The 19,387-nt window shown below is 57.3% G+C and overlaps 10 protein-coding genes across 10 annotated transcripts in view; 3 read left to right on the forward strand and 7 right to left on the reverse strand.

Annotated features, from left to right (window-relative positions):
• Positions 1-1,173, reverse strand: part of ACA1_248690 (Fbox domain containing protein) — a gene marked incomplete at both ends in the record, with an annotated part of 4,054 nt that extends 2,881 nt beyond the window's left edge. Inside the window, 4 exons of the mRNA XM_004339819.1 lie at positions 56-127; positions 217-444; positions 531-647; positions 706-1,173. Coding sequence (XP_004339867.1) covers positions 56-127; positions 217-444; positions 531-647; positions 706-1,173 — 885 coding nt within the window. The remainder of the gene's footprint in view (positions 1-55; positions 128-216; positions 445-530; positions 648-705) is intronic.
• Positions 1,174-1,656: 483 nt separating this feature from the next.
• Positions 1,657-2,247, forward strand: ACA1_248800 (uncharacterized protein; the record flags this gene model as incomplete). Its single annotated transcript, XM_004339820.1, has 1 exon — positions 1,657-2,247. One exon carries the CDS (start codon positions 1,657-1,659, stop codon positions 2,245-2,247), a length of 591 nt encoding a protein of 196 aa, XP_004339868.1.
• Positions 2,248-2,881: 634 nt separating this feature from the next.
• ACA1_248810 (Scramblase) lies at positions 2,882-4,022 on the reverse strand (the record flags this gene model as incomplete). The annotated part of the gene is made up of 6 exons (XM_004339821.1): positions 2,882-3,035; positions 3,133-3,257; positions 3,356-3,548; positions 3,639-3,720; positions 3,793-3,864; positions 3,935-4,022. 6 exons carry the CDS (start codon positions 4,020-4,022, stop codon positions 2,882-2,884), a joined length of 714 nt encoding a protein of 237 aa, XP_004339869.1.
• Positions 4,023-4,910: 888 nt separating this feature from the next.
• Positions 4,911-11,722, forward strand: ACA1_248820 (serine/threonine protein kinase, putative; the record flags this gene model as incomplete). Its single annotated transcript, XM_004339822.1, has 21 exons — positions 4,911-4,971; positions 5,034-5,104; positions 5,184-5,219; positions 5,316-5,438; positions 5,510-5,812; positions 5,888-5,972; positions 6,072-6,301; positions 6,456-6,600; positions 6,684-6,796; positions 6,870-7,103; positions 7,190-7,448; positions 7,520-7,667; positions 7,762-8,401; positions 8,571-8,929; positions 9,039-9,180; positions 9,271-9,650; positions 9,761-10,185; positions 10,337-10,671; positions 10,772-10,940; positions 11,034-11,339; positions 11,430-11,722. 21 exons carry the CDS (start codon positions 4,911-4,913, stop codon positions 11,720-11,722), a joined length of 4,857 nt encoding a protein of 1,618 aa, XP_004339870.1.
• A 140-nt stretch (positions 11,723-11,862) lies between these two features.
• On the reverse strand, positions 11,863-14,033 carry ACA1_248830 (LIM domain containing protein; the record flags this gene model as incomplete). Its single annotated transcript, XM_004339823.1, has 6 exons — positions 11,863-11,981; positions 12,112-12,430; positions 12,555-12,613; positions 12,703-12,830; positions 12,960-12,996; positions 13,298-14,033. 6 exons carry the CDS (start codon positions 14,031-14,033, stop codon positions 11,863-11,865), a joined length of 1,398 nt encoding a protein of 465 aa, XP_004339871.1.
• Positions 14,034-14,126: 93 nt separating this feature from the next.
• On the reverse strand, positions 14,127-15,237 carry ACA1_248840 (uncharacterized protein; the record flags this gene model as incomplete). The annotated part of the gene is given in 4 exon segments (XM_004339824.1): positions 14,127-14,597; positions 14,616-14,764; positions 14,842-15,013; positions 15,112-15,237. 4 exon segments carry the CDS (start codon positions 15,235-15,237, stop codon positions 14,127-14,129), a joined length of 918 nt encoding a protein of 305 aa, XP_004339872.1.
• A 48-nt stretch (positions 15,238-15,285) lies between these two features.
• Positions 15,286-16,209, reverse strand: ACA1_248850 (Myb, DNA-binding domain containing protein; the record flags this gene model as incomplete). The annotated part of the gene is made up of 5 exons (XM_004339825.1): positions 15,286-15,326; positions 15,402-15,507; positions 15,604-15,716; positions 15,810-15,982; positions 16,091-16,209. 5 exons carry the CDS (start codon positions 16,207-16,209, stop codon positions 15,286-15,288), a joined length of 552 nt encoding a protein of 183 aa, XP_004339873.1.
• A 386-nt stretch (positions 16,210-16,595) lies between these two features.
• Positions 16,596-17,411, forward strand: ACA1_248860 (Transloconassociated protein subunit gamma, putative; the record flags this gene model as incomplete). Its single annotated transcript, XM_004339826.1, has 4 exons — positions 16,596-16,722; positions 16,833-16,959; positions 17,023-17,220; positions 17,345-17,411. The coding sequence occupies 4 exons, from the start codon at positions 16,596-16,598 to the stop codon at positions 17,409-17,411; spliced, it is 519 nt and encodes a 172-aa protein (XP_004339874.1).
• A 945-nt stretch (positions 17,412-18,356) lies between these two features.
• On the reverse strand, positions 18,357-19,198 carry ACA1_248870 (coated vesicle membrane protein; the record flags this gene model as incomplete). The annotated part of the gene is made up of 3 exons (XM_004339827.1): positions 18,357-18,487; positions 18,606-18,713; positions 18,802-19,198. 3 exons carry the CDS (start codon positions 19,196-19,198, stop codon positions 18,357-18,359), a joined length of 636 nt encoding a protein of 211 aa, XP_004339875.1.
• Positions 19,199-19,212: 14 nt separating this feature from the next.
• The window catches only part of ACA1_248880 (uncharacterized protein), a gene marked incomplete at both ends in the record, with an annotated part of 604 nt that continues 429 nt past the window's right edge, over positions 19,213-19,387 (reverse strand). The window contains one exon of the mRNA XM_004339828.1: positions 19,213-19,338. Within this exon, the coding sequence (XP_004339876.1) occupies positions 19,213-19,338 (126 nt within the window). The remainder of the gene's footprint in view (positions 19,339-19,387) is intronic.

Consider the following 19,387-nt stretch of genomic DNA (forward strand, 5'->3'; position numbering starts at 1 on the left):
CCGCGTTCATGGAGAGCGATTCGGCGTCGATGGCCTTGAAGCATTCCTCGCCCACGAGGGCCAGGTAGAGCCCGTGCGTAGTGATCGACTCGGAGTAGATGTTGAGCACCACCTCGCCTGTGAGAAACTGCTCCTCCACCAGACACGACCATCAGCATTCTCCACTTGTTGTGTGTGTCATGTGTATCGTGTGTTGCGTTCGCCGGAGCCTAATACCTGCTCTTCGTCTTCGTCTTCGCTGCAGCGGAACGAAGTGTGATCGAGGTGGACGAACGCCTCGTTGGAACCGAACCAGAACTTGCGCTTGACGCTGTAGGTGTCCCTGAACCTCGCCTTCCACGACCCGTCGCCGGTGCTCACGCTCCCTCTCCGACGCCCCTCCCCTCCCGCCGCCGCCGTGGTCGTCGTCGTGGCTCGCTCGCTCGGGCTGCACTCGAGGAAGTGCTGATGTCGGGCGTACTACATTTGTCGACAAAAAATGGGTGAGGGCAACATGATGGAGAAGACGAAGAGGAAGAAGAAGAACGTACGTTGAAGAGGGAGCGCCAGATCTGGTCCTCTTGGGCAAGTGAGTACCAGAGGGAGCAGGTCAGGGAGGCCCGAGCCAGATCCCTGACCGGCAAGTAGTGGAAGACGCGCACAACCAGCTGTACCCACTTCAGCAACCAACGTAGAGGAGGAAGAGAAGAAAAGAAAAGATTGTACCTCGGGTGGCAACGTGTTGAAGAGGAGTGACTCCAAGGGCTCTTGCTTCTCTTCCTCGGAGTGGGTGTCCATGTGCTCGTTGATTTCATGTTCCTTCTTCTTCTGCTCTACTTCTCGTCTGGGCTTCTTGTAGCGCGGCGAGTCCATGTCCACGTCTTCGTCGTCCTCGCCCTCCACGCGATCGTCTTCCTCCTCTTCATGCCCAATGCTGAGCTGTTCCTTTCTATCCCCCTTCGTGGCGATGGTCGTCGCCTTCATCGCCACCACGTTCATCATGTTCACCACGCCCAGCGGCAGCGCCACCGCCTCGGCCATCTTAGGCTTCACCTGCCCCGAGGGGGGCGTTGTGGTGGTGGCGGTCGAGCTGATGTCAGCGTCATCCATGATGCAGCTGCCCTCCTCCGGCGAAGTAGTGACGCTAGTCGAGGTCAGGCCTCGCGGTCCTCCTCTCAACAGCACGCGCAGCATTCTCGCTCTGTTCTCTTCAGGTCAGACCAGCCAACGAGGGACACAGAAAGATAAAGAGAGTGGTGACTTACAGGGTGTGGAGTTGAACGGACGGGTTGTGGTCGAGCGTTGGGTGTTGAGTGTTGTTTCGTGGGGTGGGCTGTGCGCGTGACCGCGATGAGTTGGCTTACTCACGTGCGCGCGCTTGCGGCAAAGTGGTGAAGTGGTGGCGCAGTAGTGGTGCCCTTTTCCTTGTGTGCCTGGCTGTGGTGGAAGAGATGAGAGACATGGACCGAAGGACCATCGAAGACCTGATTTCCGCACCTTCCTGCCTGGATTTCAACACAGTGGGTCACGTCACGCCCTAGCTTCTTCTAACTCAGCTCTGTCGCCGAAATTGCACAGAAAGCAGAAATTCAAAAACACAAAAGAAAAATGAAAAGAAAACAAATTAAGAATGCATTTTAGCTGGTTTGAATGATTCTCAGATTGACAGATTTGGAGATGGAGAAGGTGGAGCTGTCCTCGTGGCTGGTCGAGTTGGTCAGCAAGACGCCGGCGAAGGCGATGATGGTGGAGGAGGTACCGGAGGTGACCGAGGACTTGAGCAGCACCAAATCGGCGATCGAGGAGCAGAGCAAAGAAGATGAGAACCGGACCCCGGCCGAGGAAGCGGATGAACACGCATGGTTCTTTGAGAAAGAGTTCTTTGCAGACAACGAGGAAGCTGGTGAGGGTGGCACGAAGCGAAAAATCGGAGATGAAGAGGATGAGGAAAGCACAGATGAAGATGAAGATGAAAAAGATGAAGATGAAGTCGAGATTATCAGCGAGCAGAGGAAGACGATGAACGTACAGTCCGCCACAGGTCAAGAAGGCAAGAAGAAGGACACGAAGGGACACTACGCCTGCTACGAGTGCGGGGCGTTGGTGCCGAAGGTCGCATACTCGAATCGCCAGCGAAAGAAGAAAACGAAGCGCAGGATGAAGTGCAAGAAGTGCATGGTCGACGCCGTGGGAAAGAACGTCTCCACTGAGCCCCTCACCGCTGCTCAGCTCTACATGATGAACAAGGATCGTTTCATTGGCTTTTGATTCCACCGTGGCCACCCTCATGACTCCTTCGCCTCCCCATGCTTCTTCTACAGTTTCTCAGCACTGGTGTGCTTGTGGCTGCCAAATGATGCTCATAGACGGCCTGTCCCACAATAGGAGTCAACTTGATGACTCTCATAAGGTGGTTGGTCGCATCTTCAACACCATCCCAAGAGTGCTCAGAGGGTTCTTCCGCCCTCGAAGCACGTCACTTGCCGCCCCTTCTCCACTAGTGCTGTGCCCTGCGCGGTGCGCTCCTGGATGGCCTCAGCCAGACAGACTGAAGGGAGTAGATCCGGTGAAGACTGGCCAACTTCACCACCCACCCAACCACCAACAACAACTGAAGAACAACTCACACGCACTTGTGGAGTTAGTGCGAACCACTTGCCTGGCCGTCATCGTTGGTGTGTGACGGTGTTCGATTGGGAGGTGCGTGACGATTGCGTCGGCGCACCAATCAAGTGAGCAACGCCCATCAAGTCAGTGCCGACTTCTGCACGCGAGCCATCAAGAAGATCGCCCAGACCCGGCCAGTAATGCAGACTATGAAGAGAGCAGATCATGGCGATTGGTGGATCAATATCTTCGAGCTGTGGAGGTCACATTGTGTGCAATAGCCGGCTTTGCCCACTCAGCCCCGCAGACCGTGTTGGAGAACCACGAAGTCCAGAAGGAAGGCGGCGCCCAGCAGGAGGGCCCGATCGGAACTATCGGCCGTCGGTGGGAAGTTGACCGCTAGCGGAGCGGCGGACATGTGGAGCCCCTTGGCGAGATCGCCCCCCCGGCTGCACCAATGACCACGAGCAGCAATTGGTGTGTCATTCACAAGAATCAACCAACCACAGGCCGTGGTATAAGAGATAGGGGGGGCAGGTCGCGTACAGCTTCGCGATGGAGCCCACAGGCTCATCTCTACGTCTCTTGCTGCCCTCGTAGATCTCCATCTGAAGTGTATAAGCCTGGTCCTTCACAATGGTGAAGGCCACCGAGTCGTCGGCTCTCATCACCTGTGACTAAAAACGAGAGGTAACACGTGTGTGAGGCCACGAAGTAGAAGGAGAAGAGGAAGAAGACGACTTCCATGTAGAGGCCTCTTGCAGGGTACCTTGAAGGTGGGGGACACGCAGTAGGCGTACTGCTCCTCGACCTGGCCCAACAGCTCACCGGGCCTCTCCGAATCTTGGCCACCGTACACGCGGAGGACTTGGTAGAAGAAGTCGCCGCAACAGCAGCAGTAGCACCCACCCCCCTCGCAGTGCCACGGCCTCTCGAACCGGCACAGCTCGCCGTCGGTCGTCCTGTGTGGTATGTTCAACACAATCACGTTCAGAGTGGCCACGCACGCACACACTCCGTCACTTCGCTGCCGGCCGCTGGGCACCGATTACCTAACGGACATGTTGAAGGAGCGCAAGTGGCTGCAGCAGTTGAGGCCAAGCCAGTTCGCCTCCTCTTCGGCGGTGAAGAGGTCTGCATTCAAAAAAAAGTTGTGGCCCGTGCTACACATGAACCCGGGTGGGAGAGCGGGGGGGGGGGACGAACGAGCATTGGTCACCGGGTCGTGGATTGTGTACTCTTTCACGAGCGCGCAGTTGAGACACTCGGCGAAACAACCTACGAAGGGAAGGAAAGAGGAGATCAGTTTTCCGGAGTTGTGGTGGAAAGCCGGGGGGGGGCTGCGGACTGTGCGAGCTGTGCGGGCCGACGAAGAGGTTTGGGTAGTTGGCGAGGTGCGAAAGCGACGCAGAAGCGGTGTCTCGAGTCATCTCCATGCTGTTCTCCATCCGCGTGTACCGACAGGTTGGTGTTCTGTCCGACATGTTGGAGCTGCGCAGTGGAGAGCGCTAGCACGCCGGTGTGCCGTGGCGGAGTTGACGTCCGTTTCTCTTATTGGCCAGGAGATATTATTGATAATATTAATCAATATCTGCCCGGCAGCGGCGGTCAGGATCAGTGCGAGCTGACCACCCTGGACCCGGACACGATCTCCAAGTGCGGCCAGTCGCACCTGCCGTCCACGTTCTTGGTACGAGTCGTCCCTGCACGACTGGAACACGACCAACGACCAGCGCGATGGGTCGCGCCAGATCTGCGTCGGTGTGAGTAGCTCGGCAGCGGGCTCTCGTCGTCGATATAGATGGCCGGCGGCTGCTGAGCTTGGCGGTCGGTCGGCTGCTGTGGAGCGGTGGCCGACGATTGCGGCACCGCGACGGTGGCTTGCGTACTGCAGTGCTGTTTCTTCGTTGGGTGCGGTGGGCTTATGAGTAGATAGGTCTTGGTACAGTATTGTCACGCGGTTCCACTCGTGTCCGATGAGAGGGTGGTGAGGGTTGTTACGATGGTTGTATAAAGATGAGGATAGAAAGAGAGTTCTCTACCACAGAGAACGGACATGGTGGCTTGGTCTTCTGTGATGGTCAAACTCACACATGTTGCGTTCTGATTGGCAAGTGGTCCCTTCTTGAGAACATGGTACGGGGCACACGGGTTTCGTTTGCCTGTCAGTGACCGCGTCCAAGGCGACGGTGTCAAGAATGACGTTTCGTGAACCTTGACAGGACCTGAAGGCGATCGTTCTTTTATCAGTACGTCCCCAACTACCACATCATCTATTCACCTCAACCCAACAGCACCTCAGCCAACCTACCCAGCAGTCCACCATGCTCTCCACCATCGCGCAGCTGCTGACTTTGCTGCTTCTGTGTGGCGGCCAAACCCAAGGTACAATCGCTCGCTAATCGTCTTCGTCTCACTCATAGTTCTGACCCTCGAACACCCAGCAGCCACCACCGTCTTGGGCGGCGGCGACACCTACATAGCGAATTACATGACTTCGATGGTCGACTCCTACCAGGTATGTCCATTCATTCAAATGGTGGCCAACGTTGCTATTGTTGACCTCTTTTCTTTTTCTTTTTCTTTTGTCGGCACAGTATGCCGAGGGCGACACCACGATTGCGTTCGAGACGGTGCCTGAGTCTTTTCAGAGACTACTCACTGGTTCCTATGTACGTTGAACGTCTCTTGCACACCAGTAACCACGCACCTCACCGCTACCACGACAGGACTACGCTATCACAGGTGCGCCTTACCCGGAGGACTTGCTAACGGCGGCTGGCTACACACTCGTGCCCATCATCGCCCAAGCCCTCGTGCCCATCTACAACTTGCCCTCCGTCACCAACTTGGTACTTGCCCCCCCTCCATCATTTTTTTTTTATTTTCAATGTTTGTGGTATTGATTCTGTTTTTTGGCCAGGTGCTGGATGGCCCAACACTGGGCGATATATGGTATGGCAACATTCTCCTTTGGAACGACACCGCCATCAAGGCCCTCAACCCCAACGCCACGTTGCCCGGAGAGCGCATCCTGCTGGCCTACGCCAACGACACGGCCGCCGGACTCACCCAGACGTTCATGAGCCTGTTGTCCGAAGCGAATGCCGACATTGGCGCAGTGTGGGGACCCTACGCCACGGCCAATTGGTCGGTGTTGACAGGCATCGAGGACCATGCCACCAACACGGGCGATCCTGGCACTGCTCAGACCACCTACGTACTGGTGCGTGCCTATTACAATCTCCTGTTTGGTCCTCCCCCTTCTCGGTGGTGTCTTAACTTCTCTTTGTGACCACAGAACACACCGTACAGCCTGAGTTATACGAGCAAGATCTTGGCGGCCCAGGCGGGAGTAAAGAGCGCATTGCTCAAGAACAAAGCCGGTACGCCCTCGCTTGCGTTGTAGCTGTCGCCAGTCTGGAAAGCTAACGCGTGCCTGGGACGGTGCTTAGGCGCGACGGTAAGTCCAACGAACGCGGCAGTGTCATCGGCTCTTGGTGAGGCAATCGCCAATATCAGTTCTACCTACATGGGCGCTGGTGCGGTGAACGGCAACCTTTCAACCTCGTGGCCTCTCACCATGGTCAACTACGCACTGTTGCCGCTCAACCTCACCACATCGGATTGCACCTTCATCCAAGGGTTTCTCGCCTTCCTGGCGTGGACTCAGCTCAACGACCGCGCCGTCGCACAGGCCACGTCGTTGGGCTACGTGCCCCTGCCCTTTGGCTACAAGACGTACGCCGTACTCCTCCACCTGTGTGTTCGTTCAATCACGCCTCTTTGGTGCATCAGGCCTTATCGGACTTCTGGTCTTTCCCTCAGGCGACTGATTGATCTGATGGGCAACATTCACTGCAACCAAGACCGCGCGTTCCGATCACTGGCTCATCGGCGAGGGCCTGTCGTTCAATCTCTACACCGTGTGGATGGCCGAGTACCTGTCGGGCAACATTCGCCTGCGTTACTTCCAGAACCCCACCTCGATCGCCATCTCCGACATGGGCGCTTGTATGGCTCTCCCTTCCCATGTCCTCATTTCTTGCGCCACATTCGCTCATTATTTCCTCTGGACTCCCTTCTTTGATGGGCAGACAACGTGGACTTTGGCGGCGTCAGCACTCCGTTGAGCGCAGCGCAGAAGCTCGCCCAACCTGACGTGATCGAGGTTCCCATCCTGTCCTACGCCGTCGCACCGGCCTACAACGTACGCTGCTGCTTTTCTTCCCGGAGTGACACTCACAAGTGCTCACCCAGTTGTTTGTTACCGGTATGCGCAGTTGCCGGAGCTGGTAGGGCACGGTACCCTGGTGTTCAACTTGACGACGCTTGCCGACATCATGTTGGGCCACGTGGACAACTGGAACCACTCGGCTATCCGTGAGCTCAACCCGACCCTCGTCGATTACCTGCCCAACCAGCCCATCACCGTGGTGACGCCTATCGGCGCGCCGACAATCATGCTCGTGTTCACGCAGGCGCTCAGTCAGGCTAGCCCCGAGTTCAACCAAGCCGTATGTTGCTCGTCCCCACATTAGCCATTTCCTTCACAGTAGTGCGCGTGGTCAATTTGATTGACTGGTGGCTGGGGCACACGCAGGTCGGACCCTCGATGGACACCCGGTTGCCAATCGAGGATTTGGGGCGCAACATCAATTCTACGGCCGTTGGCGACGTGCTGACCGCCAACCCGTATGCCATGGGCCTGTGGCTCACCGAGCAGCTTCGCCTGAAGCGCAATCTGGGCCTCGCGGACTTCATCAATCCGGCGGGCAACCGCGTGAGCGCCACCTTTGAGACGCTCAATTCAGCGGTACTCGACTTCGGCGCCGACCCCACCATCACCAACTTCATCAACGGTACGTCAGCACAGCCTTTCGTCCGCTTCCGTCGCTCCACTAGGTTGACATACTTGGCTTGGTGCACACAGGCGGGGGAGCGAAGAGCTGGCCCATGGCGACGTATCATCAATTCATCATCCGCCAAACGACCATGCCCGACTGCGAAAAGGCCAGAGGCCTGATCGACTGGATCTACTGGAGCCAGACAAACCCCGACGCTCTCGACCTGGCCACCAAGTACCAAACCTCCCTCTTCGACACCCACTATCACCACACAGTTTAGACGTAGCATTCAGACCCGCTGACGCTGACTCTACTTTTCGGCGCGCAGGAACTACCAGGGTGTGGCGGGCCAGGCCAAGCCGGTGCTCAAGCGCATCCTCGACATCGTGGCGGGCATGACGTGCGAGGGCCAGCATGTGAGCTCCATCTACGGCTGCATCTACCAAGGCACGGTCTGTTCCGATCACGGCGTGTGCCAGGCCGACACGCAGGGGAGTGGCAGCTGCCTGTGCCAGAGCGGGTACCAGGGCGACTACTGCGAGACGGCCATCGTCACCAGCAGCACCGACGTGCCGCTTGGGGCCATCCTCGGCGCCATCATCCCGGCGGCGGTGATCGCGTTCCTGGTGCTGTGCTGCATCATCGCGGGCCTTCTGGTGTGGATGCGCGTCAACCGGCGCAAGGAGGACGACTGGGAGGTGGACATGGGCGAGCTGGAGATGGGCGAGCAGCTGGGCGCCGGCGGCTACGGTGAGGTGCACAAGGCCATGTGGAAGGGCACCGAAGTGGCCGTCAAGATGATGATCTCGGAGACGCTGTCGCGCGAGATGGAACGCAGCTTCAAGGAGGAGGTGCGGGTGATGACAGCACTGCGGCATCCCAACGTGGTGCTGTTCATGGCGGCATGCACCAAGCCACCCAAGATGTGCATCGTCATGGAGTACATGGCCCTCGGCTCTCTTTACGACGTACGTTGTCCACCACGCACGCAATCATTCCCTCTCCTCTGCGCTTTATTGCAATCATGTGTCTGGTAGGCTCATCACACACACACACACACACACACACACACACACACACACACACACACACACACACACACACACACACACACACACACACACACACACACGACAGTTGCTGCACAACGAGCTGATCCCGGACATCCCGTTCGCGCTGCGCAACAAGATGGCCTACCAGGCGGCCAAGGGCATGCACTTCCTCCACTCGTCGGGCATCGTGCACCGCGACCTCAAATCGCTCAACCTGCTGCTCGACTCCAAGTGGAACGTCAAGGTGTCCGACTTTGGCCTGACCAAGTTCAGGGAGGAGCTCAAGCGCGGCAACGCCAAGGAGATCCAGGGCAGCGTGCACTGGACGGCGCCGGAGATCCTCAACGAGGCCATCGACATCGATTACATGCTGGCCGACATCTATTCGTTCGGCATCATCTTGTGGGAGCTGAGCACTCGCCAGCAGCCCTACATGGGCATGAGGTACGCACGTCACGTCACGTCACACCCAATCATTGCACCAGGCTGGTTATATTAATCGCAATCTCATTCTCATTCTCATTTTGATTGTTCTGCTGTGATCGGTGCGCAGCCCGGCGGCGGTGGCCGTGGCGGTCATCAGAGACAACGTGCGCCCGCCGCTGCCCGATGACGACCCTACCATTCCGCCCGAGTTCGTGGACCTCGTCCAGTCCTGCTGGCACCACGACCCGACCATCCGCCCCTCCTTCCTTGTACGCTCTCTTTCCCCCCCCCATGTATGGGCCTCGGGAATCCAACGCATGCAGCTGCCAATTACTAATGTCTCCCTACAAACAAAACAGGAGGCGATGACGCGGCTGAGCGCGTTGGGAGGCGATGGCGGCACGTCGTCGTTCACCAAGACCTCCACGTCATCGTCGTCGAGCGGTGGGCCGAGCAAGGGCTTTGCCTCGTGGACACTACCCACCGCCACCACCGGCTCGGCCAGCAACCACAGCACCAACTCCTCGAGCTCCGCTGGTTCGGCGGCCTCGGCAGCGGCGGCTACCGCAGGCGTACGCGCGCCGGAGGGCGAGATGGCCATCGTCTTCTCGGACATCGCACGCGCCGCCTCGCTGTGGGAGTTCAACGCCGAGGCCATGCGCGACGCCACGCTCCTCCACAATGGGCTGATGAGATCGCTGCTCAAGAAGCACCGCGGATACGAAGTCGTCTTCATTCGGTATTACCCTCTTGCTCGCTCTCGTTTTCTTTTCTTTTTCAATGACTTTTTCCTTCCAATTTCATTATTCTATTTTATTTATATATCTAATTTCATTATTTGGTGCACAGGGACCGGAACAGCGGGGAGGGCTCGTTCTGTATGGCCTTCCAGAACACGACCGACGCGCTCGAGTGGTGCATGGAGGCCCAGCAGGAGCTGGTCAAGCTCGAGTGGCCCGAGGCCCTGCTCGACCACCCGGGCGCGGCCGAGGAGTGGGGCGACACGGACGACCGCGTGATCTTCAAGGGTCTGCGGGTGCGCATGGGCGTGCACGTTGGCCAGCCGCGTACGGTGCGTGATCCGATGACAAGGCGCGTGGAGTACATCGGGCCGGTGATCAACGCGACGGCGCGCATCACGGCCATGACGCACGGCGGCCAGATCCTGCTGTCGGCGACCGCCTTCGACAAGGTGCGGGAGAGCGAGCTGGCGAGCAAGGAGGCCAAGCGCATGGTGTGCCTGGGCAAGTTCGAAATCCCCGACGCGCCCAAGGGTACGTGATTGTTGTTCTACACATACAAGACGCACGACACGACACGACACGACACGACACGACACGACACGACACGACACGACCAACGACACGACCAACGACACGACACGACACGCGTGAAGTTTTTCTGACGATCGATGAATGGTTGTAGGGGCGAAGCTCTACGAATTGAGACCGCGAGGGCTCGAGGGCCGGTTCTTTGGTGGCATCTCGCACGCGGCCAAGGACTCAGATCTGAGCCCGACCTCGGGTTCGGGCAGCGACCACCACGCCAAGGGCAAGAAGCCCAAGTCCAAGGCCAGCCTGGACGGCGGCGAACCGGGCGAGGGCTCCGCCGCGCAGCACTCGATCTCCAGCGCCAGCAGCGACGGAGAGACGCAGGCGGTGGTGGGCGAGGGCATGATGTTCAAGGAAGACAACTTCCTCACATCGGCCAACCTGTGCCGTTGGATCATCGACTTCAACGAGATCGCCCTCGGCAAGCAGGTACGAAGCCACTCGCTCACTCCCACGCACCATGGCACCAGTGATTAATCGATAACACGGCAATTCCGCAACAAACAAAACAAAACAAAACAAACAACAGGTGGGCCTGGGGTCGTACGGGGTGGTGTTCAAGGGCAAGTGGAAGGGCGTCGAGGTGGCGGTGAAGCGGTTCATCAAGCAGAAGCTGGACGAGCGGCGCATGCTCGAGTTCCGCGCCGAGATGGCCTTCTTGTCCGAGCTCCACCACCCCAACATCGTTCTCTTCATCGGTATACTCCCATCCACCCCCACCCCCAAACACTCCCCTCGCCTATCGCTTCGGTGCGGGATTGTGCTCATTGTCACCAAAAACACAAACACAGGGGCGTGCGTGAAGCGGCCCAACCTGTGCATCGTGACCGAGTTCGTCAAGAATGGCAGTCTGCGTGACATCCTGGCCAACAACAGCGTCAAGCTGCCCTGGGCGCAGAAGCTCAAGCTGCTGCACAGCGCGGCGCTGGGCATCAACTACCTGCACTCGCTGCAGCCGGTGATCGTGCATCGCGACCTGAAGCCGTCCAACCTGCTGGTGGACGAGAACATGAACGTCAAGGTGGCCGACTTTGGCTTCGCGCGCATCAAGGAGGAGAACGCCACCATGACCCGCTGCGGCACCCCCTGCTGGACTGGTACCCCCCACCCACCCCTCGCCCACCTCGTCGCTTTCGCTCTTTCCCCCCCCCCGGGTCGCTTGGTCCTCACTCCAATCTTGTGTGCAGCGCCGGAGGTGATCAGGGGCGAGAAGTACTCGGAGAAGGCCGACGTGTTCTCGTTCGGCGTCATCATGTGGGAGGTGCTCACGCGCAAGCAGCCCTTCGCCGGCCGCAACTTCATGGGGGTGTCGCTCGACGTGCTGGAGGGTCGGCGGCCGGCAATTCCGGGCGACTGTGCGGCGGCCTTCAAGAAGCTGATGAAGAAGTGCTGGCACGGCGAGGCCAAGAAGCGGCCGTCGATGGACGACGTCGTCACTCAGCTCGACGCTCTCCTCGGTCACGACCATCACGCCGTCTAACCGCCCCATGTACCCCCAACTTTGTACAATTAACCAGATGACTTCACACACGGGCGACTCGGTCGTTGTAGCTGGTGAGAAGGGAAGTTTAACTAACTCTACAAGAAGGTGGGTGGCGCGAGACTCACAGCAACGAGGCATTACTCCTGGTGGCCGGTGACGGCCACGGCGGAGGCGACGTGGTTGCTCTGCTGACCGGCGGCGCTGCCTCTGATCTGTTCGTTCACCAGGCGCGTCTCGGTCGCCATCTTCTGCGTCTCTGCACACACCCACGCCCACGCCCACGCCAACAACAACAAAACAGACAGCGACGTGTGAGCTCGAGCTTGCAGCGATGGTGCGCTTGTTCTTGAATGAATGAAGAGAGCGCGTCGACGACGACGACGTACCAATCGAGTGAGCAATGCCCATCGAGTCGGCGTTCATGGCCGACTTCTGGCCGGCGAGCTCGCCGCGCACGTTCTCGTTCACGTTACGCGACTCCTGGGCCAGCTTGCCGGCCTGGATGCGACCGCCGATGCCGATGCTGTCGGCGCCCTCGGCCGACTTCTGGCCGGCGAGCTCACCGCGCACGTTGTCGTTCACATTGCGCGACTCCTGGGCCAGCTTGCCGGCCTGGATGCGGCCCCCGATGCCGATGCTGTCGGCGCCCTCGGTCGACTTCTGGCCCACCAGCTCGCCTCGCATGTTGGTGTTCACCGTCGCCACCTGCAGCAGCGAACAATAAAAAACATCAATTAATATAATTGCAATTAAAAAATATAATAAATATAAGTCCGAAATTGAACGACTTTGTTTTGTTAGTTGTGTGGTTGGTGAACAGATGAATTACCTTGGGCTTGTTCTTCTCGGTGTTGAGGTCGAGCCTGTCGGCCGTCTGGGTGGGCTTGTCTGTTGTTTGCAACCATAAAAACACAAAAAAAAACAGAGTCAGTCGTGGCCCAAGCCGTGCGTGGCTTGGGTGGGGGGGGGGTGCGAACCGGTGGGCTTGTGCTTTTCGCAGTAGATGGTGCCGCCGAGGACCTGGGCGTTACGGAGGACCAGCAGGACGCCGCAGTCGGAGCACTTGAAGCAGCCCTTGTGCCACTTCTTGCCGCCCTCGCCAGCCCTTCAGAAGAGAAAGAAGAGAAAGAGAAGAAGGAGATGGATGAGCGCCCGATCTATCCACCACCACCACCACCACTGCCATCTGGCACGAGCTGGTTTCTTACAAGGAGGAAGGGAGAGGGAGGAGTACCATGAGGGGTCGTTGGGGTAGATTCGCTTCTCGCAGACTGCACAGGGAGTGGCCATGGTTGGTTGTGTGGAGGGGTGTGTTGCGGAGTGTGAAGATGAAAGGTATGTCTTGAAGACCAGGGTGGCTCAGCCTTTCTTTTTGTTGGTCTACGTCCTCATTTGCGGTTGGTCCATTCATAAATAACTCCTTTTTTGACGATTTTATGATAGGCCCGAAAGTCCTGAGTTTTCTTTTTATGTTTTCTCTTCTTTTCTTTCTTTCCTTCTTGTCTCGAGATTGAACACGAGATGGCACGCTGCGTGTTTAGCAAGAAGGATGGATGAAGAGGAAACGCCAACCACCGCAGATGTCCATGACGTCCGCGTAGAGTTCTTCCTTCTTTTTGTGTGAGATGTCGATCGTTGCAGCGTCAATCTCGGTCTTCCTCTCCGGAAAGGCAGCAAAGAATTCATCGAGGCACGTCCCGAAGAAGAGGGGATAGAATCCAATCCAGCCACTGCCGCCCTTGAATCGAAACGGTTCGTCACTTTCGCTTCCGGACCATGACGAAGGTGGCCCATGCGGATCCAAGATGTAGAGCTGCACATCGCCGGCGTCGTCCGTCGCGGTGGTAGATCGACGCAGCCCGCCTATGCAAAAGATCATGCCAGTGCCCTCGGCGATGATGAGGCTGTTGTGCCGCGAGAGGTGGTCCTCCAGCTTGGCCACCAGCCCTTGCCTCCGATCGAGCCGCTCGAAGATGAAGTACTCGAACCCATTCGTCAGATCTGGGGTTGTTTGGAAGAAGCGAATGATGTGCTCTAGTGTCATCCAATCGCCCCACTTCAGCGTGGGCAACGACGCTGCCTCCTCGTCGCCATGCTTGCCCAGGCTGTCGTTCACTCTGTCGATGATTTGCCGAATCGAGGGTAGTGTCACCTCGCGCGATTCATCTTGCTTCTTGCGCTTGAACTGATGAACGAGCATCTGGCAGCATCGGTATCCGCAACCCCAGCCCGCGTCGTCCTCTTCGTCGCAGCAGTACCAGTAGGGCCTGCATCCTGGCACCACCTGCCGCGAAGCATCATCTTCCATCTGTGTCGTTTTTTTAGGTCTTGCGAGAACTGTGCGCAGTTGCGATGTACATGCATGACGTGAAGTAGATGCCCACACGCGTTTCACCACCTTCTACTCCTCCGTCTTCATGTCGTCATCGAAGGCCGTAGTGCTGCTGCTGCCCTCCTCCGCTGCCGGCACCGCCACGGCTTCCAGCTCCTTCTTGATCAACCTTGGTCGGCCCCTCCCCCGGCGTGGCTTGGCCGCCGCGGGCGTCGACGGCGTGGCAGGTGCCGGGGTGGTCGGCGTCGATGGTTCGTTGCTGCTCAGGCGCCGGCTGCTACCTCGTCGCCCCACTGTCTTCTTCCACGGCGTGTCCTCCTCTTCGCCGGCCATCGATCCCTCGCCGTTCATCGTTGATGACGTGGCGAGCCCGTTACCACCGCCGATGTCACCGCTGGGCTCGTACTCGGCATCATCGTCCAGCTTCCGCTTCTTGGCCCGCTTTCGCCGCCCCTGGGCGAAGCTGTCCCTGTGCGCCGCCAGGAGGTCCAGCGCCAGCAGGTCTCTCTTCTGCTTCTCCAGTACCGACACCTCAAACTCCTGTTCACACGCCCGAACCATCGTCAGCCATCGATCACAAAGGAAGAGATGATGGTGGTGGCGTGCCTTCTTCTCGAGGTGGCCCTGGAGGTCCAGCAAAATGACGATGTCCTGTCGCAGGTCATTGTAGGCCTTGGCCGTAGCCGTCGTAGCGGTGAGGCTGGGCACTGCGGTGGCGAAAGCGGGCAGGTGGAACTCGTCAGATCGTCCAAATGAAAAAATGCGGAAAGGTGGGCGTGCGTACCTATTCCCAGCTCGCCGAGGATGGCCTCCACTTTCTGTGCCGTGCGCAGGCTCACCGAGGCCGCGTTGATCTTGACCGGCGTTCTCGCCCCCACGCCGCTCCCCGCGGCCTTGCGCTTCAAAGTGCCTCCGGGCAGGTCCAGCTCATTCGTTATCGATTTCTTCCTTCGTTTCTGTGAACAACGTCGCACACCGCACGGAAGGCGTCAGCTGCCACGCTCGGATTGCACGTTTTGTGCAAGCACGGGCGAAGATGGAAAGGGAGCGGTACCGTGGGAGGCTCCAAGGGCGGGGGCAGTGGCTCGGTTCCCGGCATGGCGATGATGGACTGGGTGAGCTTGGCGACCTTCTGTCGGTCCGCCTGCAGCTTCTTCTGTGCCTTTTCGATCTTCTTCATTTCCTCTATCAACATCTCCTCCTCTTCGATCTGCGCCTTTGTTCGTCGCTACAGCTTTTCGTAGTGCTCCTTGCGCTCGGTCTCTTGCGCTGCAATTTGAAGAGAGAGAGAGAGAGATGAATCGTGTGCGAGGGAGTGATGACCGCAAAGGCGGTGGACTGTACCTTTGTTGAAGGGGTACCTGAACACGGGGTGCTGGGCCAACGCTTCCGGCTTCAATTGGAGCGAAAGAAGTTGGCGCGTGATTGAGTAGTACCGGTCCTTGAGGTCCTACACGGGCGGCAAGTAGTGGCGTGAATAAATAAATAAACAGAAGGTGAGCTGGACGTGGTGCAGCTTTAAAATGGATGACGGAGGTGTGCATACCTCGATGGTTCTCTTGGGGTTAGGGAAGCGGTCGTGAATGACGATGAACCGAAGGTCGAATTGCTCACACAAGTCAAACAGCGTGTCTGTCTCCTCTCTCGTCCAGTCGTTGTCTGTTGGGTGGACAATTGGAGTGAGCAAAAGAGCAGAGATAAGGGGAAGTGTTTTTGTTGATGTTGTTGGAGTGACGGTGCTCCGCTGCTCACCTTGAAAGTACTTCTTGTACTGCTCGTCGGTGTACTTGGGGATGGCGAGCTTCTTGTTGAACTTGGCCCAGGGGTACTCGACGTCTTCTTCTCCCGCCTTGACCCAGTGGCTGAGGAACGGCTTGTCACGGTCGACCTCCGGCCTCGCCGGGTGCACGATCGGCTTCCACACCCTGCAATGCCACCACACGCAAAGAACCGGCAATTGGCAGCGTGACTCGTGAGCTACGTAGCGCACTGACGCGCTGCTTCCCAATGGCACATTGCGCAGTTGTGTGTACCATGAAACCTTCTTGTCCGAGATCTTCCTCTTTTCCTTGTAGCCCTTGTTGACAGAGGCTTCGGGTACGAGTGGCGGAGGCGTTGCTCCACCGGTGAGCGCAAACACTTCGCGGCTCATCCCATCTAGAATGCCAATGTGTGAGCCATTCCAGAACAAAGATATTTGTTTGGGGGGGGGGGATAAGTTACCCGGCCTCTTGATTTTTGTGGGTGTTTTTCGAGGAGTGCCTTGCCCCCTCTTGGGCGTTTGCACCCCCATGATGTCCTGCACGTCCATCTTGCTCTGATCGGAATTGAACTTCTTTGTTCGAATAACAATAAAATAATTAAAAAAATCAAGTGTTTCTGGGGCTGACGTCATGCCAGCACAGCAAAAAAGTCGACTCGACGAAAGCAGTCAACGCTGGGGTCAACGGCAGCAAGACCGGTGACCTCGCGCACCTTTGAGATTGCAGTCGATCAGTCCAGAAGCATTAGCCCTAGAATTTTTGTAAACCATCAAAGATGTCCGACAAGAAGGGAAAGAAATCGAACGACATTTTCTCCCAGTTCCAGGAGGATCATCGCCCCACCTCCGAGCAGCTGGCCATCTACTTCCCCAGCGCTCTTGCCCTCACCCTCATCCCCCTCTGTACGTACTCGCTCGACTTCAGCGTCCCTATTGTATCATTACACTTCATTTATCTCCTAAGCATGCCAATTTGTTCGATTTATTCACAATTCCGATTCAATCTGTTGTAGATCTGTTCTACTCCATCTTCGGCCTCGAGCTGTACACCTACCTTCCCCTCTTCGGCGTCGTCTCGGTGGGCAGCGCGCTCATCCTCACTCTCGCCTACCACAACATTGCGCACTGGCTCAAGACCAGGTAAGTGGTCTCTTCGGCAAATGGTCAACAATTCGGGTGCACTCACTCATCGATTCGATGCAGGCTCGTTTCTCACCGTGAGGGCCTCGTCCCCAAGAGCGGCAAGGACAAGAAGGATGTGTTGGCCAAGAAGAAGCAAGAGCAGATTCAGGTGACCCAGCGCGAGTCGATTGCCTTCTCCATCCTCTACAACAACGCCCTCTTCCTCTTTGGCGTGATCGTGCTCGGCTTCTTCGTCTTCAAGTCGGCCTCCGCTCCCTTGTACGACCCCCCTCTCCCGCCACGATTCTCATCTCGCCTCCCGCTGCTAAATCTCATTCAGCAACTAAATGCTAATCCACCCTCTGAGGTGCTTACTTACACTTTGCCCGTTGATCTTGTGCAGCAACTACGTGCTCTCGGTCTCCCTCTCGGCCGCCGCTCTGTCCTTCTTCTCGGCCAGCTCTGTGTAAGCAGACTCTGACGCCTCAAGCGGACGAATGGACATGAACGTTATATCAGGTGACCTTGCCACACGCACACGGTGAGTTAAGAGGAGGAAGAGGAGTAGAGCAAGTGGTGTGTAGTGTGGTGCCTCTTGACCGTGAATAAAACGCGTGATCAACAGCAGTGCGCACTCCTCTCATTACTCTCACCGACGTATAGAGGCGGGCGAGTGTTGCTTCCGATCGTCGTGGTGAGCCATAGAAGGCTACATCATCACGACCATCTTCAACTGATCAAAAAGGCTCAGTTTGTTTTGTGTTTTTCGTTGGAGGGGGCGTGGGTAGGCGACGAGCGCACCACCCACACTAGCACAAATTATGCTGTGCGCCCACCCGCTTGGGGTCAGCGCTGGACTCTACCACGCACAGCCTTGGTGCAATGGCAGGGGGTAGCGTCCAAAGAGCCCGCCTGCTTGATCGCAAGCCCTTCCAGCCAGGTAAGTATGCCTGCCCTCACCTCATCCACCCTTATGTAGCGCCATCTTCTCCGCATTCATTGTGGGACAGAATAAACGCTCCCTTTTCTTTCGATTTTCTTTTTCTTTCTCTTGCTGCTGGTGCCCCAACACGCGCCTACATCGTGATGTACCCCACCTCCATGTGTGAGGCAAGCGCAAGAAGAAGAATTAGGAGACGAGAGGAGAGGAAAGGGGAGGGGCAAACCAAACGGTGGAGGCATCGATGGTGGATGTTGTACCGCACAAGGTCGTTCGTGAATAAATAAGCGTTTAGTTGAGAAGGAACAAGAGAGCAACACTACTGACCAGTGTTTGTGTGGCATATCGCCATGATTATCATGAACATCATCTCCCCACCCTCCTGGAGTTCTCACCTTTGCCTCACCTTGTTGTTGTTGCACGACCGAGAGGGATCGTTGTTGCTGTGTGAACGTGCGCGCAGTCGTGGCCGTACTTACACGCCGCCGGTCTTCCTGGTGTTGAACCACTTCTTCATGTAGAAGATCTGGAAGACGGTCATGCCGATCAGCACGCACGACTCGAGCGTGCTGAAGAGGTAGACGCGAGTGTAGGTGTTCTCCTGGGCTGTTGGGTCGAGAGAGAAGAGTGGGCATCAGAGAGGCAACGCACAAGGAGAGCATCAGCAGAAGACGAACGAGGAGGCCTCGCTCTGGTGGGAGAGCGGGCAAAAAGAGCTACGTACTGTCGCGGTGAGTCTGCTCCCTCACGCGGAGGTACTTCTGCTCCTTGAGCACTCGCTCGAGCTCCCTCTTGATGTTGCGCGCGGATCTCTCCAGGGGCTTTAGCGTTTCTGCTTACACAAGCCAGTTGGGATCAATCAAGTTGGGCTGCGAGATGAGATGCACTGGCAATGTGGGCCAGACGGCAAATGAGCGTACCGCTGGAGGAGGCTTGCTGCGATGGGCTGCTCTCAGTGGTGATCTCGAACTTGACCACCTTGGCGGTCCATCTGGACATCTCGTTATCGAAGCAGAAGCTGTACTCTCCACCCGCCTCGGATCGAATCGTCTTCACGAACTCCTCGCCCTCGGGGAAGAAATGGAGCTCGCTGTGCAGGACAGCACCGAAGGGATTAACGATCCTGAATTGGATGTCGAGCAGGCCACCGCGAGTCACAACGAATTCGAAGGTGAAGTCCTCGCCCGGACGCTGCGACTTGTACTTGAAGCATTCGGTAGTGCGCGGCTCGATCTGCATCGTCATTCCATGTGCCACCTGGATGGCGAGCAGCGCCACGGCCAAGATCAGGAGCAAACTGGACGTTGAGGCCTTCATTCTTGGCTAATCGATCAGTCACTCCAGAGTGCCGTGTTGATCTTGATGTGTTGCCCTTCTTTCTTGCCGCCCTGCCTTCGTGGCGCGGTTGCTGACGTCATGCGATACTTGCGTCGAAATTTCGACCTTTTACGCAAAGCCTAAAAACTTAGAAAAAAGAAATAGAAAAGAGAACCCTGTTTAGAAACC

Source organism: Acanthamoeba castellanii (genome assembly GCF_000313135.1).
Source record: "Acanthamoeba castellanii str. Neff unplaced genomic scaffold scf7180000084766, whole genome shotgun sequence".
In the NCBI taxonomy this organism is placed as follows: domain Eukaryota; phylum Discosea; order Longamoebia; family Acanthamoebidae; genus Acanthamoeba; species Acanthamoeba castellanii.